The sequence below is a fragment of the Orcinus orca genome, chromosome 2 (genome assembly GCF_937001465.1).
Source record: "Orcinus orca chromosome 2, mOrcOrc1.1, whole genome shotgun sequence".
In the NCBI taxonomy this organism is placed as follows: Eukaryota; Metazoa; Chordata; class Mammalia; order Artiodactyla; family Delphinidae; genus Orcinus; species Orcinus orca.
The window spans coordinates 109,357,048-109,372,977 of NC_064560.1; the positions used below are offsets into that span (position 1 = coordinate 109,357,048).

Genomic DNA, 15,930 nt, shown 5'->3' on the forward strand with positions numbered 1-15,930 from the left:
CACACCGAGTCTTCTGAATGTGCCCAATCCTTTCCTACCTCTTACGGTGTGTTTGTGTCACTTCCTGCTTGCAATACCACACTCCATCACTGCCTGTCCAACAGGGGAGGCTCCACATTGGTACTGTACCCAGACTAGTTCTGTAATCCCCGAATCTCAGTGTCAGCACAAATGCCCCTCCTCCATGAGGCTCTCCCAGAACATTCCAGTAACTGATTACTGTGTGTTCCCTTCTAAGTATAATTATCACACACTACTTTATGAGGGCAAAGATCATCTTTATAGCCCAACCTAATAGAGTGTCTTGAATAGAGCAGGTTCTCAATAAATGTCACCTCCCATCCCATCAGCAAAGGAAGAACCTGAGGTTGCTTGCTCGATGAGCTGCATTTTTATGTTCCCCTCTCTTTCTTGAGGAAACTATACTTTCCAATTAACTTTCCAGAACTGCCCTAAAACTTTGGTTTTGAAAAACGTGAGAGGAGCAGAAAATCTCAAGTCATCTGAAAATGAGCTCAAGGAGTTGGGAAGGAATCTTGGTCAGAGCTGAATGAAGGGCTATGGAAAACAATGGTCACACTTGCCTAGAGCTGGCCTGTCCTGGTATTTTAATATAAAAGGGAAAGAGTTCTTGTCTTTGTTTTCTCCTATGAACTGAATTACAGGGGGGAAAATGTAAGAGACAAAAAAGATGAAGGAGAAGCAAAGGAGAAATCAGTGTTTATCTGAGAAATAAGTAGTATATTTCCATCAGAACACTTTAATGATAACTTTATTGTTGTCTTCCCACAAAATGATAAATAAATGAGAGCAAGGACTATCTGCCCTTCCTGATTGCTAATGTGTCGTCTGTAGCACGGTGCTTGAATAGTTGCCCTCAACGAGTATTTGTTGAGCAGGGGAATAAAAATTTGCTTCTGGTTTCTTATAGTATTCACTTATTTGACAATATGGTCAAAAAGTAGTTGTTTACCAAAGTACAACAACAGTTTAAGCAAGTGAGAAGCTGTGTTATGTGCCATGAAAAAGACCCAACAAGACGACACAGGATGTTGCCCAGAGTTTGCTGTTGAGCAGCTTGCACCGGAGCAGACCAGGAAGGTGACATGGGCACTGGATGAGGGGAGACTGGGAGTGAGGGAGCTCTGACTCGTTTGAAATGTGGCCCTCTTCTTAATTTCCTCATGGCAAGTATTGAAGATAATATACCTACACTACACCTAGACTTTCCAAAATGCAGTGTAGTATTAGGGAAGATGAAAATGTTTCAATTTCACAAACATCTAATGAGATGTCCCTATTCTCAAGGTGCCTGCAAACATAACCAGTGATATCCTGAAGAGATAAATAAGGATGGTGCTATTTCACAGAAGCCTATGACTGCAAATGTGTTTATGCAGCTCTCTGGGGACCAGGGTGAGAAGTGAATGCGCACAGGCATGAGTTTGTTTGTGGTTTCTCTGTGTTTGTGTTTATGTGCTTCTTCATAAACAAGCCGTGTGTACACGTCAGTCTTTCCCCTTTATCAGATTCAATTTCGCTTTATTTTTATCCATATGACTCTTTCCCTTTTGATCTTCATCTCTCTGTCCCCTTCTCCCATAAGTCTAAAATACAGAAATGAAGCATATACCTTGTTATTTCTTGTGTTCATTGAGTAGGATTTTACATCCCTTGTTCTTGGAACAGGTTATAGTTTCCCATTAAAGAATAAACATATTGCTTTCCTATGCAGGTGGTCTCTGTTTTTTTTTAACGTTGCATCAGTGGTCCTTGACAGAAGAAAGGCTTTCTAACATTAGAGAGGTCTAATGGACTGAGGGGATGCTCATTCTTGTGGTCTCTCCTACCCCATTCCCTCCTAAAGACAATAAGAGGAATCATCTTCCTCAAACTTTTTTTTAAAAAACTATGCAATGTCTCTGCCCTTAACATAGAGTGGTGCCCTGTCATGTTTTCATCTGGAACTTACAGCATGACTGATGATCAATTGATGTTTCATGCGGTTAAAACTATGAATGTCTAATTTTTCCAGAGAGGAAGTGCAGATGGCCAACAGGCACATGAAAAGATGTTCAACATCGCTAACCATCAGGGAAACGCAAATCAAAACCACAATGAGATATCACCTCACACCTGTCAGAATGGCTATCATTAAAAAGAACACAAATAACAAATGTTGGTGAGGATGTGGAGAAAAGGGAACCTTTGTGCACTGTTGGTGGGAATGTAAATTGGTGCAGTCACTATGGAAAACAGTAGGGAGACTCCTCAAAAAACTAAAAGTGGAACTACCATATGATCCAGTAATTCCTCTCCTGGGTAGACAGCCAAAAAAACCCAAAAACACTAATGCAAAAAGATACAAGCACCCCAATGTTCATAGCAGCATTATTTACAATTGTCAAGATATGGAAGCAACCCAAGTGTCCATCAACAGATGAATGAATAAAGCTGATGTGAGAATACACAAACACACACACACACACACACACACACACACACACAAAATGGAATACTACTCAGCCATAAAAAAGAATGAAATTTTGCCATGTGCAGCAACATGGATGGACTTGGAGGGCATTATACTAAGCGAAATAAATCAGACAGAGAAAGACAAATACTGTATGATATCACTTATATGTAGAATCTAAAAAATACAACAAACTAGTAGATTTAACAACAACAAAAAAAAGCAGAGTCACAGATATAGAGAACAAACTAATGGTTACCAGTGGGGAGAGGGAAAAGAGGAGGGGCAATATAGAGGTGGGGGAGTAAGAGGTACAAACTATTAGGTATAAAATAAGCTACAAGGGTATATTGTACTACATGAGAAATATAGCCAATATTTTATAATAACTATAAATGGAGTATAACCTTTAAAAATTGTGAATCACTATGCTATATACCTGTAATATATAATATTTTACAGCAACTATACTTCAATTTAAAAAACAGATACAATGGATAATAATTTTTGTTGTCATTACAATTGATATTTGGCAATAATCTACAAAAATCACTAGATACATGGATAGTAACTCACCTCTGCTGACTTGAATGGAAACAAATTGGGAACAAATTTACATGAGTAGGAAGAGGTATACAGTTTCTAATTTAGAAGTTCTTATTAGGAAACTTTCTTCCACCTGAAGCTAGGTACTTTGAAAAATAACAAAGGATAGGAAGTAAATAACTAATATCGAACAGCAGGAGATATTTTCCTGGACCATGCCCTAAGATTCTAGAATGCCAGCTTCCTGAAAAGAGACTGAGTGAACGCCACAAGACAGGGAAGAAAATGATAAACCACCAGGACTAAGAAGGCTTTCACCAGAAAAAGTGCAGATAAAATGCCAGTATGAGAGAGATGTGCAACTTCAAAACATGTCACAGTAGGTCTAATTATTAAGTGAAAATAATTTGGAATTTGGTCAAGAACAATATCTGTCATCCCAGATGTCTGGAAAGAAATGTCAACTTCATATTTTTATATGAGAAAGTAAACTGGTTTTCACTGGTATCCCACATCTGCTGGCATGGAGCAGCGGCCAGGTCCATGGCACCTCCAGGCCCCACTGGCCCTTCCTTCACCTTCTCCTACTCTTGGACCAGGTACATGCTTGGCTTCTGCTGCAGGACACCGGTATCATCAAAGTGGGAGACCTGGAGGTGGTGAGAGTCTGACCCTGGTTCCAGTGCACCTTCATGGGCTCTGGCTTGTCCTTGCTCTCCCCCACTTCACATCCATCATCACTTCCTGGCTATCTTTCCTACTGGCTTCAGGCTTCAGCACCAGATGCAAAGATATAGCCTTATGGAGACTGTTCAAACAGCTTTCACAATTGCATGTGGTCAAATCTATATAACAAATCCCTTTCTCTGATAGAACCCTGACTGACAGCCTCAGGTCACATAATGCTTAAGACTGTAGGGAGAGGTCTCCGGGGTTAGACTACATGGGTTTGAATCCCAACTCTGCTACTTTTAGCTGCGTGAGCTTGGGCAAGTTAATTAATTGTTCTGTGCCTTGGTTTCCTCATCTGTAAAGTAGCAAAATATTGGAACCTACCTTATGGGATGTTCCTATAGCATCAAAACCATCCGACGCTAGTCCTTATTCTTTAGGTTCCGCTAAATTAAATCTATGTAACCTGTGCTATATTTCACTTACATAGATTTGAAATGTTTTAAGGAAAAGCCCATATGTGAATTAAAAGACCACTTTGAAAAGCTCTGAGATGCAAGACAGAATGTTCTCTTGGCTGGAAAACCTTGGTAACACTCTCTGTTTACAGAACAAAAAAGGAATATTCATCAGTGTTAACAGTTATGTCAGTGAACACAAACCTAATTAGAATTGTAATGGCCAAATGCATTTGCTTTTGTCTTTTAAACAGAATTTCAAACAAACAAAAACTACACCTACCAAAAAATTCCTTATTCACTAGAGGAAGTTCGACTATCACATCTCAACAGTGTGAGCAGATGAGGAGAGTTGGGGAGAGCGGGGAGAAGGAGCTGGGAATACATCAGTACTGAAATGTGTGCGTCTGGATGTGTTTTTTTTGTTTGTGTGTTTTGTTTTGTTTTGTTGGGGTTTTTTTGCGGTACGCGGGCCTCTCACTGCTGTGGCCTCTCCCGCTGCGGAGCACAGGCTCCGGACGCGCAGGCTCAGCGGCCATGGCTCACCGGCCCAGCCGCTCCGCGGCATGTGGGATCTTCCCGGACCAGGGCACGAATCCGTGTCCCCTGCATCGGTAGGCGGACTCTCAACCACTGCGCCACCAGGGAAGCCCCGAATGTGTTTATGACACAGTTTACAGCCTTGGAAAGAATCATTTCATGTAGGTACTCTGAACGTGAGGAACATGAGGACCATGTTAACAAACAAGTATAGCAAATGTTTTAAAAGTACTTAGAATAGTGCTTGTCACATAGTTAAGTGTTCAATGTTAGTTATTGTTAATAATATCATTAATGTACATGAGATTTTTCTTAAAGGCTAGATATAACCACTCTCTAGCTGGACTTTGAGTGCCTTCTTGAATTGGCCTCCTACCCATTACTTCTCCATATGAATAGAAGAAAATTAATTTAACACATTTATTCATTTAGCAAACATTTGCTAGGTACCACAGGAATACAGAAATGCACAAAACAAGGACCCTTTTTCAAGGATACAGATGCTGCTGGAGGATGGTGCCTCATGACTCACATTTAGCTGCTGTGACTCTTTCAGGATTTATTTCTGGGAAATGCCATTATGGCAACTACTGTATGTGAATTTCATGTGATGCTACAAGAGCTGTTTCCAGCTTGCTTTCATAGCTGTAGGTCACCAGAGTCTACGGGGTTGCTGTTATTAGGAGAGTAGATATCCCCTTCCTCCTTTCCTGAAGCATGCACGGTCTCCTTGAAGCTGATGGTCAATACACAAGGATGACCTTCCTAGAGGGAGGAAAATTTTCTTCTCTGGGAAAGATGATCAGAGTGTTTGACAGAGGAAAATGTTTAGTCTCGTTGGTCTAACTCTCTACCACATCTACTGCTGGCCCTGCCCAAATCACATTAACTCAGGAAACTTGGGGAACTCAAGGGTTTGAAGATACAGGTATGAAGAGGCGATCAAGCTCATATATTCATTCTGGGCCCGCCTCAGTCTAAGATGACCAAGTGTATTTAAGACTACTGCAGGGGTCAACTTGTCTTCAAAATGTACCTGCAGAATCTGTTTCATTTTAGCTCTTTTAAAACTCTCACACAAGTGAATGAAAATTCCAGAATTCTCTGGCTTTTGTGGCTCCAGAATGGCCTCAGGAGCCAGAAACAAGGCTCTGTGGGTAAGAGGGAGATTCTGAGCTCTGGCCTACCCATCAGTGGCTCAGGCACCAACCAGTACACAGCACATATCACAGCTGCGTACGTGATTCCTACACACTGGTACTGTTCTGCTGTTCCTACAGAAGCTGGGTTTTTAAGATGCCATGTCTTTAAAATCAGATTTAATAGAGTATGTTTGCATTGCATTTTCAGTTCCTTAAATATCTGAAGAGGCAAGGTGAACCAGTGAATAGGGGTATGTAATGCACACATCTGAAAGAGGAAGAGGAAAACCCAGGAAGGAAGTCTCATCCGCAAGTAATTTGGGGTAACAGTTCAGCCCATTTCTTCCTAGAAATTAAAGAAGCTTTACTCCTGGCATGGTCCTGCCCTCTGTGGCCAGACAGCTGAGAAGTCAACAGGAGCTGAGGCGCAAAAAGGAGAGACTAGGCAGAGGGGGAAAGGAAAAAGACCTAAGTGAAAGCAAATTTTCCCCATACTTGTCTTCCAAAACAACTAAAGCATATCTTTTGTGCATAACAGAAATAGTTATTTGACTTATTCTTTTATACTTTGTTTCATAAGAATCTATTACCTTGTAAAAATGAAAACAAAAGACAAAACTAAAGGACTCATTTTTATTTGGCCTTATTAGGAGTCCATCACACAGATTTTAAGGATTTCTGCTCAACCAATATCTGTAAACTCTAGAAAGGTCCTTTGGAGTTTCTTCTAGGCTCTTTACAGAAAACTTTTCTTCAAACTCCTTATAAGAACAACAACTGAATGTGTTGAAATCATAGAATTTAGTACCTGATATCTTACGAGCTATTTTTAAATCAATTTCCTTGATATTGAGAACACAACTGGAAATTGAAATTACTGACCGACTCCAAGTACCTTTATACGTCTCCATTAGATAAAAAATAAACTACTCTTCTTAGAGTTAACTGAGATAATCCATGAGGACTACACTTTTATCAAACGAGAAAATTCCACAGCACTTCTCATGGCTCTTCTGTAACAGAAGAGCTCATGCACATTCTGGCCAAGTTGAGCTTGCTCCTTAGATAAAGCAAGCTACTGGATGCCACACGGCTTTACATCTTCTAAGGCAAAGGCACCAGAATGGGAAATAGCCAAAAGGAAACTCTTTAACCACAAGGTAACCTATCTTCATCACCTCTCTTTAGTTTCAAGAGAAAACCACAGCCAAGAAAAATCAAAACTTTATATTCCCTTCCTTACTTAGTACAGGATTGCTAAAGCCAGCTGATTAATACACTGAGATAAAAAGTGCTGGCAGCAAGAGTGTTGGGTTACATCAAAAGCCTGGGATTTGGGATCTGGCTCCAGCACTTACTACCTCTCTAGTTTTGTAACTACATGTAACTCTATGACCTCAGTTTCCTCATCTGTGAAATGAGGATAACCATGTGCCCCAGGGTTATTATGAGATTCAAATCAGATAATGCAGGTAAAGAGTAATGTATAAACCATAAACTAAATAAATAAGTTTTTTGGGTTTTTTTGTTTTTACTCTGTATGTCTTCCTAAAGAGCAGTCTATGCCAGTGCCTCATACTTGCTCAAAAGCCATGATTATCGCTCGTGACTTTGGAAGTCACAGGATCCAAACAAATTAGTCAGCAACTGGACAGCACTCTGTCAGCACATGGTCACAGGCAAAGTTGGTGATCCAAGCAAGGAGATTCGCGTCCATCCCAGCAGAGTGCATCTAAGCAGCAGGGCCACCCAACCCAGAGCACAGGCTGAGCAGTCCCGAAAGGAATGCTCCCAGTAAATTCTCCCTTTCTTAAACCAGCACCCACACCACCTGACCCAGTCTCTACCTCAGTTTCCATTTACTCCCTCATGGACTCCTCTGTTTAACCTCCAGTGTGTGTCCTTGACTTTGCTCCCATGGTAGATACGTGTGCCCATCTCTCCTGGCTCTGACCACAGTTTCACCTTTTCCTCTGGGGTCACACCTTAGGAAACACCCTTCCCAAATCAGCCTGGCCCCGAGCTTCTAGAAACCCAAACATTATGCCACACTCTTAGATAATTCCTATCTGTGAGCAAGGCCTGACAAATAATCCTTAAATTTTTTCCTAACCAGTAATCCTTAAATTTTTCCCTACCAGTCCTTAGTGATGGATTATAGCCATTCTAAACAATGTCTAAAGGATTTGAGAATTTTGCTTTGTGTGTGTATGTGTGTTTAACTTTAACCGTCTCTAAGGATTTCTAAATCTAATTATTGGAAATTTGGAAAAAGAAAATAACATGGGCCTTTGGAACGCTGGCTAGTTTAGCAGAGGCTGCAAGCCACAGTTTGACTGTAAACATCTCTCCTTGTACTCTCAACTCAAGGTCAGCATCTCCCAACTCACACTCATATCCAGGTAAAGAAACAAAGGAATTTTGGCAGAAAGAGAACATTGGATTTCATATCCCTTTGAGAAAGGCGTGGATTTCCATGATGGGAAAATCAGTCCAAGTCAAAACTAAGCATGTTAAAGTGTAGGCATCTGGAATAAAGGGGTGGTGGCACTCTCCAGAGTCCCCTGCTGGGGGCACACGTCATCTGTGCCTCCACTCCTACAGTCTAAGGACAGTGCCACATTCAATAAGAATCATATTTTCTAAAGGGGTAATAGAAGCATTCAGTTAAGGCCTTAGGCCAACCAAAGCACAAACTCAGAAGGAACAAGGCAAAGATATAAATGGATTTTGATTTCTAAAGTTAAAGCTGTGTGCCAAGAGAATTCAGCAGGAAATTTGGCTGAGGTTAGATGGCTGGATTCAGAGAGTAAATCAAGTGACATTAATCTAGGAGACTCCAGAATCCCACAGACTGATTTATGTTCATAGTTTTTTTTAAACTTACTTATTATGAAACCAAAAGGGGGAATCCTTTGAGGATGGTAGAATTACAAAATGGATTCATTCTATCAACATAGGTTTTGTTTGCACTCAATAAACCTAAGTAAATTATAGAAAGTCATGTAAGTGGCCAGTAGGAAAGTTATTTTAGATAAAGAGGTAAGATTAAGTATTCATCATTTTTACAAAAACAATGAAATCATTATTCTTTAGCGGGACAAAACTTAAATATATACATAAATAGCAATGCATATCCTATGATTAGCAAATTATCCTTTGTGTTTTCCAAGGTTTTCGGAGAAATTAACTTATTCCCAGAAATGCTTATTCAAAAGAGGGGTGGAGGGTGGGGGAGACAGGCAGATGCAGAGAAAAAGGAACAGGGATACAGAGAAAGAACAGGCTTCAGACAGAGAAGGATACAGATAAGAATTATATTGAGTTTATACGGTAAGTAGGAACTGTTTCAGAAAAGAGGAAAGGGCAGTGATGTTTAGGATTAAAGGTCCAGAAGGAAGACCAAGAGGCAATTAGTGAGTGGAATGGTTAAGCCAGGACAACACTGTCCAAATGGGCACGTATGGGCTCAAACAGGAGACAGGACAGAACAGAGTTAAGGCCAAATTGAGGAGAAATTTAATATCCATGTTAAAGAGTTTAGGCAATGAGGTAATGATGGGCCTCTAAAGGTTTCTGAACTAAAAAGTAACACCGTGAAAAGACTGCTTTAAGAAGATCATTTCACAGTGAATATTCTCAATATCTATTAAGGTTTCTTTGCCTCTTAACCAAAAATTCCAAAATCTAATTATATAGTTTGGGTCTTTATTTGCTCTGTATCTGTATTTAGATGCCTTACCATATTACCAGAAACTCATCATTTTGCGTCCAAAATCATTTCCCATACTACATTCCCTAACTTTCCCAGCATCCATACGTCAGCTTTCCTTATCTTCTATTCCTTTCCTTCTTCCGTTTCTCTCCTCCCTCCTTCCCTTCCTTTCTAGACACAGGCAATCATCAATTCCAACTGAACTCTCCTTTATAGTCTTGAGAATCTACTCATTGAGATATCCACCAACAATTCCCCATTTCAGGCATTTCTGCAATGGAGAGTAGAACTGGCATCCCTTTAGCCAGTATTTTCGGCATCCAACTCATACTGCACACAATGCCTCTTGACACATGTTTTCAAATACCCCACACCTCATGTTTCTGTCTTCCAGGCTCTACTCTTTGCCTGGAATGGCCGGTCACCTCTCTCAGCCTGGGAAGGCCATAACTTTCTTTTCAGATACAGCTTAAATTCAAGGCACATTCTCTAGGTATTTAGGCACTCTCTCCTCCATACTCTCAGGACTCCTGATAAATACTCTTATTAACAGTGGGTATTTTTTACTGTGACTGTTCTGTGGCACTCTCCCCAGTTAGACACTAGGACAGTATAAGGTAGAGATCACGTCCTGCTTATCTGTATCCCAGCATCCAGCATAATACCCAGCCCAGTGAAGTTAACACATATATTTGCTGAATTAAAGAAACTGGATGATGTCTTAAGTCAAAAAATAAAAACTATTCCCCTGGAAGCTCTCCCTATCCAAAGACCTACCCAACTTCGTCACTCAATAAACATTTCATTAAAACACTTACACACAGTATTTAACAAGGTGTTGGTGATCTGGGCCTATCTACAAACTCAACCTGATATATCACTCACCACTATGTACATTGTTTTCAAGAACACTCAACTATCTGTAGGTCTCTGGACATCCTGTCTTACTCCTCCCTGCCTCTATACCTGATGTTTTGTCTGCTCGGGAGTCTTTCCGACTGCCTGTCTACCTAGGAAATTTCTATTTATTCAACTTTTGTCTGGTTGCTGTCTCCTTAGTAAAACCGGCTCTGACTTCTTTCTTTTCTGATCTCCCTAGACCCAAGAACACCTCCCTCACTGCACTCATTACTTTATGCTGGATCAGTTTTTTTCTTTATCTGTTTCCACTACTATTTCGTAAACTCCCTGAGTATCAAACCCTGTTGTGTTTATCTCCGTGTTCCCAATGCTCAGCCTCAAGGCCTAGAGGAGGGGAAGGAGAGGGAAGAGAAATAACAGAAGTAGCTGACATTTAAAAGCACCTACATTACCAAGCATTGTTTCTAGCACATTACACTGACTACTTCCTTAAGTACTTCTTCCTATTATGCCTATTTCGTGGTAAAACTAAGATAACAGAAAGGTTAAGAATTTGCAAATCTAGTCCCAAGTGTAGTAAGTAAAGAAGCCGGAAATCTTAATCCAGGTGGTATGGCTATCCTTTGGTCTACTGCCTTTCTGGAATGGTGTCAGCAAACTTTCTCTGCCAAGGACCAGATGGCAAATCTTTTAGATTTTGTGAGCTATTTAGACTCTGTCACAACTACTCAACTCTGCTTTTGCAGTGCAAAAGTAGCCACAGCCCATATATGGCTGTGTTCCAGCAAGAGGCTATTCTACAAAAACAGGTGGTAAGTCTGATTAGGACTGTAAGCCAGTTTGTTCATCTAGAAATTCAATAAATGTTCATCAAATTAAATTGGATCTAATGATGTTGGAAACCAAAACCTTCTCCCTGCCCTCAAGGAAAACTTTTTCCCTTATCTTATCCTAAAGCCCTCAGCAGTTGCAGCCTTTAAGCCTTTACTCGGCAGGCAAATCCACTGTAGGCACTCAAAAACCAGTTTCAGAACTGAAGTCAAAGGGATGGACATGGGGCCCTGATCTTTGTGCTAAGCTCCCACCCCTGAACTCCACCTCAAGAGACTGTTGGATCTTAGCCAGATGTCCCTGCCCCCAGCAATGAAGTCTCACAAATAGATAACCTTTACTTCTAAGAAGAGAAGCTACTCCAAGGTTCTAGCCTGTACCTCCAACCCTTACCTGGCCTCCATCTGAGGTTTCTCATGTTATCAGTATAAATACAATATTACCGGAAACAGTAGGCAAACAGAAAAAACTTCCACACTTAAGTGGGCCACAAGTTTCAACCCTAAGCAGTGAAGACTTCTTAGTGTTCCAGAATGTTGTTCCACAGCAGTCATGAGCACTGCTCTAACCTAGATCTTTTTATGTAAGTAGTATAATAATGAGAAAAGTAGGTATGAAAAAAAAAAGGATGAGAAAAAGAGGAGCTTATTGAATTGTAAATTTCTTTTTTTTTTTCACTTCACTTCAGTGACATAAACCCCACCCTACAAAAGAACCATTTGAATTGACATATACACACTATTACATATAAAAGATAACTAATGAGAAGCTACTGTATAGCCCAGGGAACTCTATTCAGTGCTCTAATGACCTATATGGGAATGGAGTCTAGAAGAGAGTGGACATATGTATATGTATGGCTGATTCGCTTTGCTGTACGGCAGAAACTAACACAACATTGTAAATCAAGTATACTCCAATAAAAAACATTAATTTGAAAAAAAAAGAACCATTTGCTTTATATTTCACAATATTTTGACATCCTATTGGAACTGAGCAGAACCCTGCAGTACCCTCCTCCCCCCCCATTACAAAACCAAGAACTTAATGACTAGGACAATAGAGTCAGAGACTCAGTGTCTGATGTACATTCCTGAGTTGTTTCGCAAATACTACAACTGTCACCAGAGAAAACAGCTAACTGCATGGTGGCCAGCTGTAGCCATGACATAAGCTACTCCAACTTGAGCAGTACTGAGTCTATCGCTAGCACAATTCCAAGAACTGGCCTCAAGAGAACGGGATTAACATTATTGCTCATAATAATATATATCTTTGTGGGCATCAAAATAATTGTGGTTTGCTCTGCCTATATATGTAAGCGGACAACTAAAATTGTCAGCAACGAGATGCTATAGACCCATGATGACACCTTCCACTCTGAGAATACAGCACCCTATGTCAGAATGAAGAAGGTGCAGAAGATAGACCTTCACCCCTAATCCCATAGAAATGGAATGATGTTCTGATAAGTGGGGATATGTAAGCAGCTCTTTGCAGGAAACCACCCTCAGCAGGAAGCCCCTGTTCTTGTCACTTTAGCAAAGTTATATTGTAACTAACTCTTAAACCAGGCAGGCCCATGCTCTACTCATCTCAGGCCCAAGCACACCTTTCAAATCTTTTAATCACACAAAACCCTGCCTAACTTGTTGGTTCTTTCCATCGATCAAAGTAGAAATGAAGAATAAGTAATTAGCAGATGACCAGATCTCTTCCCTAGCTTCCCCTTCAGTAATCTCCTGATCAAACTGTGTGAACAAGATAACATCTAGAGGAAGATCAGGAGGGGTCAACAAGCCTGCACACAAGCCTGCACGCGGTGAGGGATGGCAACAACTCTGACCCCCATCTCAATGATTAACTGGGATTACTTTTCTGTTTCCCTTTAAAAGATTTCATGGCCTAGCAAAATCTTCGGAGATGTTTTTTGTTTGTTTGCTTGTTTGTTTGTTTGTTTTGCAGTACGTGGGCCTCTCACTGCTGTGGCCTCCCCCCCTTGCGGATCACAGGCTCCGGAAGCGCAGGCTCAGCGGCCATGGCTCACGGGCCCAGCCGCTCCGCGGCACGTGGGATCTTCCCGGACTGGGGCACGAACCCGTGTCCCCTGCATCGGCAGGCGGACTCTCAACCACTGCGCCACCAGGGAAGCCCGGAGATGGTTTTTGAGGGATGCTGAGTCCACCATTTCCCCAGATTGCCGGCATTCTGATTAAAGGCACCTTTCCTTTCTACCAGCATTTGTGAGCACATAATTGATTTTGTAAGCAGAGAGCAGCGGGACTCGATTCGTTCCATAACACTATGAAGTACATGTCCTATTATCCATTATCTTCAAAACAGGCAATCACAGAACTAGAAACAAAGTATACCAACTGCATGACAAGGATCATATATGCTGCTCATGGACACTCAGACCAGAGAGGTTGTTAGTATAATATCCCGATTTAATTCTAGTGAGAAATACTTTGTTGTTGAAATTCACCGAAGAAGGTAACATAACTTATCCTAGGTGCTACAAGATGCTTCCCAACAGAAAAAAAAATTTTTAACAGCAAAATAAACTATAAATGTACATTTAAAATATTATTAGATCATCACTTTGGTTTTTGACCCCTAAACTGAGTTGGGCTCACATTTGGAAAAGTGCATGACGCTGCCAGTGAATTTACCCTACCCACTGTAATTCTGTGGTTGCCATAGGCCAAAGAGGGAGAATTACAATGGTGAATTACGAACTTCTTGAGGGCAGGAAGTATGTATTATTCACCTTTGCCTCGCCAGAAAATCTGGCATATAGCAGACCAGGAAATGTTTGTTAATAAATGAATGAATGAATTTAATGAAGCCAAGAATCTAGATAATTAAGTTTGCCGAAACACATATGTTCTCCAAATTCCTTCAAGCATGCTTCAAAATCAGTATAATCCATAGGGACATTGGAAACTTTCCATCTGTGAGTGGGGAAACAACCCATGCCCTTATTTTCTCCAGCAGACTCACCGTCTTGAGTGTTTGGACTCAGGATTTGGGTCTTGAGTTCCTGCAGGCTAATTCCCAGACACCTGCAGATCTCCTCGGGGCTATAGGGTTCAGAGTGAAGGGTATCTTCTGTGATCAACAACATTTCTTCCAGACTGACCCCCAGCTTGGCCTGCACCTCCTCCAGCCGCAACACTTCCTCCCATGGCAAGCATTTGTGCTTAGCTAGCAGCTGCAAGTTCAAACCAAGAGAATGGTCAGTTTTCATTTCAGATATTGATATGCACTATTTTAATGAGCCAGATTCAACTTTAAGCTTTTTTGTTTCCATTCAACCTATCCACAATTCCTACCATGGCTTGAAAATGCACGCTCGGTTCAGATGTTTGAAATTAAACATGCTTGTGTGACACTCACAGGCTAGTTGAGTATTTTTCCTAAAAAAACTAATCCTCCACTGATTTTTTTGCCTGTCACCACTTTCCCTCAGGGCTATTTCTTTGAATAATTTTGTCCTTTTGTCCCTATTCAGTTCATCCCCAATACACCACTCTCTATAAAGTCTACAGAAAACTATTCCAATCTCACATGATCTGGGTCCTGAGGTGGGCACTGCATGCCCGATTTCATTTGAGCACTTCCTGTTTACAACATGCCTCTTTGAAATGGCTAATGAATTTAAGTATCTGGGCGTTTGGAGTCAAGTCCCAGATTTTAAATGAAAACCTCATTGGTGACCTTACGAAACACCACTGCATTAGGTCATTGGTGGTAGTAGAGCTGTATGTTTCTCCACCCTCAAGAAAAGAGTTTGGCTTCCAGTTGCATCCTGAGGCACCCCCTCAATCTACTGCAGAGGGTGAGATATAAACCAAACCTTTGTAACCTGGTCCACTCATGGGAACCTCACTCCAGAATGTGTGTCCCTCATTTTTCCCAAACCACCCTTCGGAGCAGGTAACAATCAAAACGGTGAAGATATCTCTCACCCTGAGGTCTACAAAATTCATTCCCCAGGTGTGAGGACCGCAGGTGCAGACAGCACAAATGGCAAAAAGAAGCAAACAAAAGAAGGGGAAATGTGCATCTGATTTACTCTTCTATTATGCTGATGATTTGATTTTCTTTCTTTTTCACAGGAAGCAGATTTACCAAAAGACCATTGTACTTGGTTAGGGCCTCTCACTTCTGAAGAATGTTAATAACAGTAGTTCTTATATTCATTAATCTTCTTTTTAAAACTCTGGCTCATACATTTGAAAGGAGTTAATGATTTTAAGGCAGAACTGGTGAAAAAGACAATAGAATTACATTTTTCTGTTCAGTTATTTCACAGAACATGGTGCCTTTTTTTTTTTTTTTTTTTTTGCGGTACGTGGGCCTCTCACTGTTGTGGCCTCTCCCGCTGCAGAGCACAGGCTCCGGACGCGCAGGCTCAGCGGCCATGGCTCACGGACCCAGCCGCTCTGCGGCATGTGGGATCTTCCCGGACCGGGGCACGAACCCGTGTCCCCTGCATCGGCAGGCGGACTCTCAACCACCGCGCCACCAGGGAAGCCCCATGGTGCCATTTTTAAAGCAAGGCTACAAGCTAAGACCTTTCTTCTGACCTTGTTTGCTTAGCACATTTAATGTTTATTAGCAGTGCTAGATTGACACCTCCATAGACTAACTCATTCATTCATTCAACTCATTCATTCATGGTCTCTA

General features: G+C 41.2%; 1 protein-coding gene across 13 annotated transcripts in view; it reads right to left on the reverse strand.

Annotated features, from left to right (window-relative positions):
- Positions 1–15,930, reverse strand: part of GALK2 (galactokinase 2) — a 136,432-nt gene that overhangs the window by 30,139 nt on the left and 90,363 nt on the right. For all 13 annotated transcript variants that reach the window (XM_033408428.2, XM_033408430.2, XM_033408429.2 and 10 more), the window contains one exon: positions 14,242–14,452. In XM_033408428.2, the coding sequence (XP_033264319.1) occupies positions 14,242–14,452 (211 nt within the window). The remainder of the gene's footprint in view (positions 1–14,241; positions 14,453–15,930) is intronic.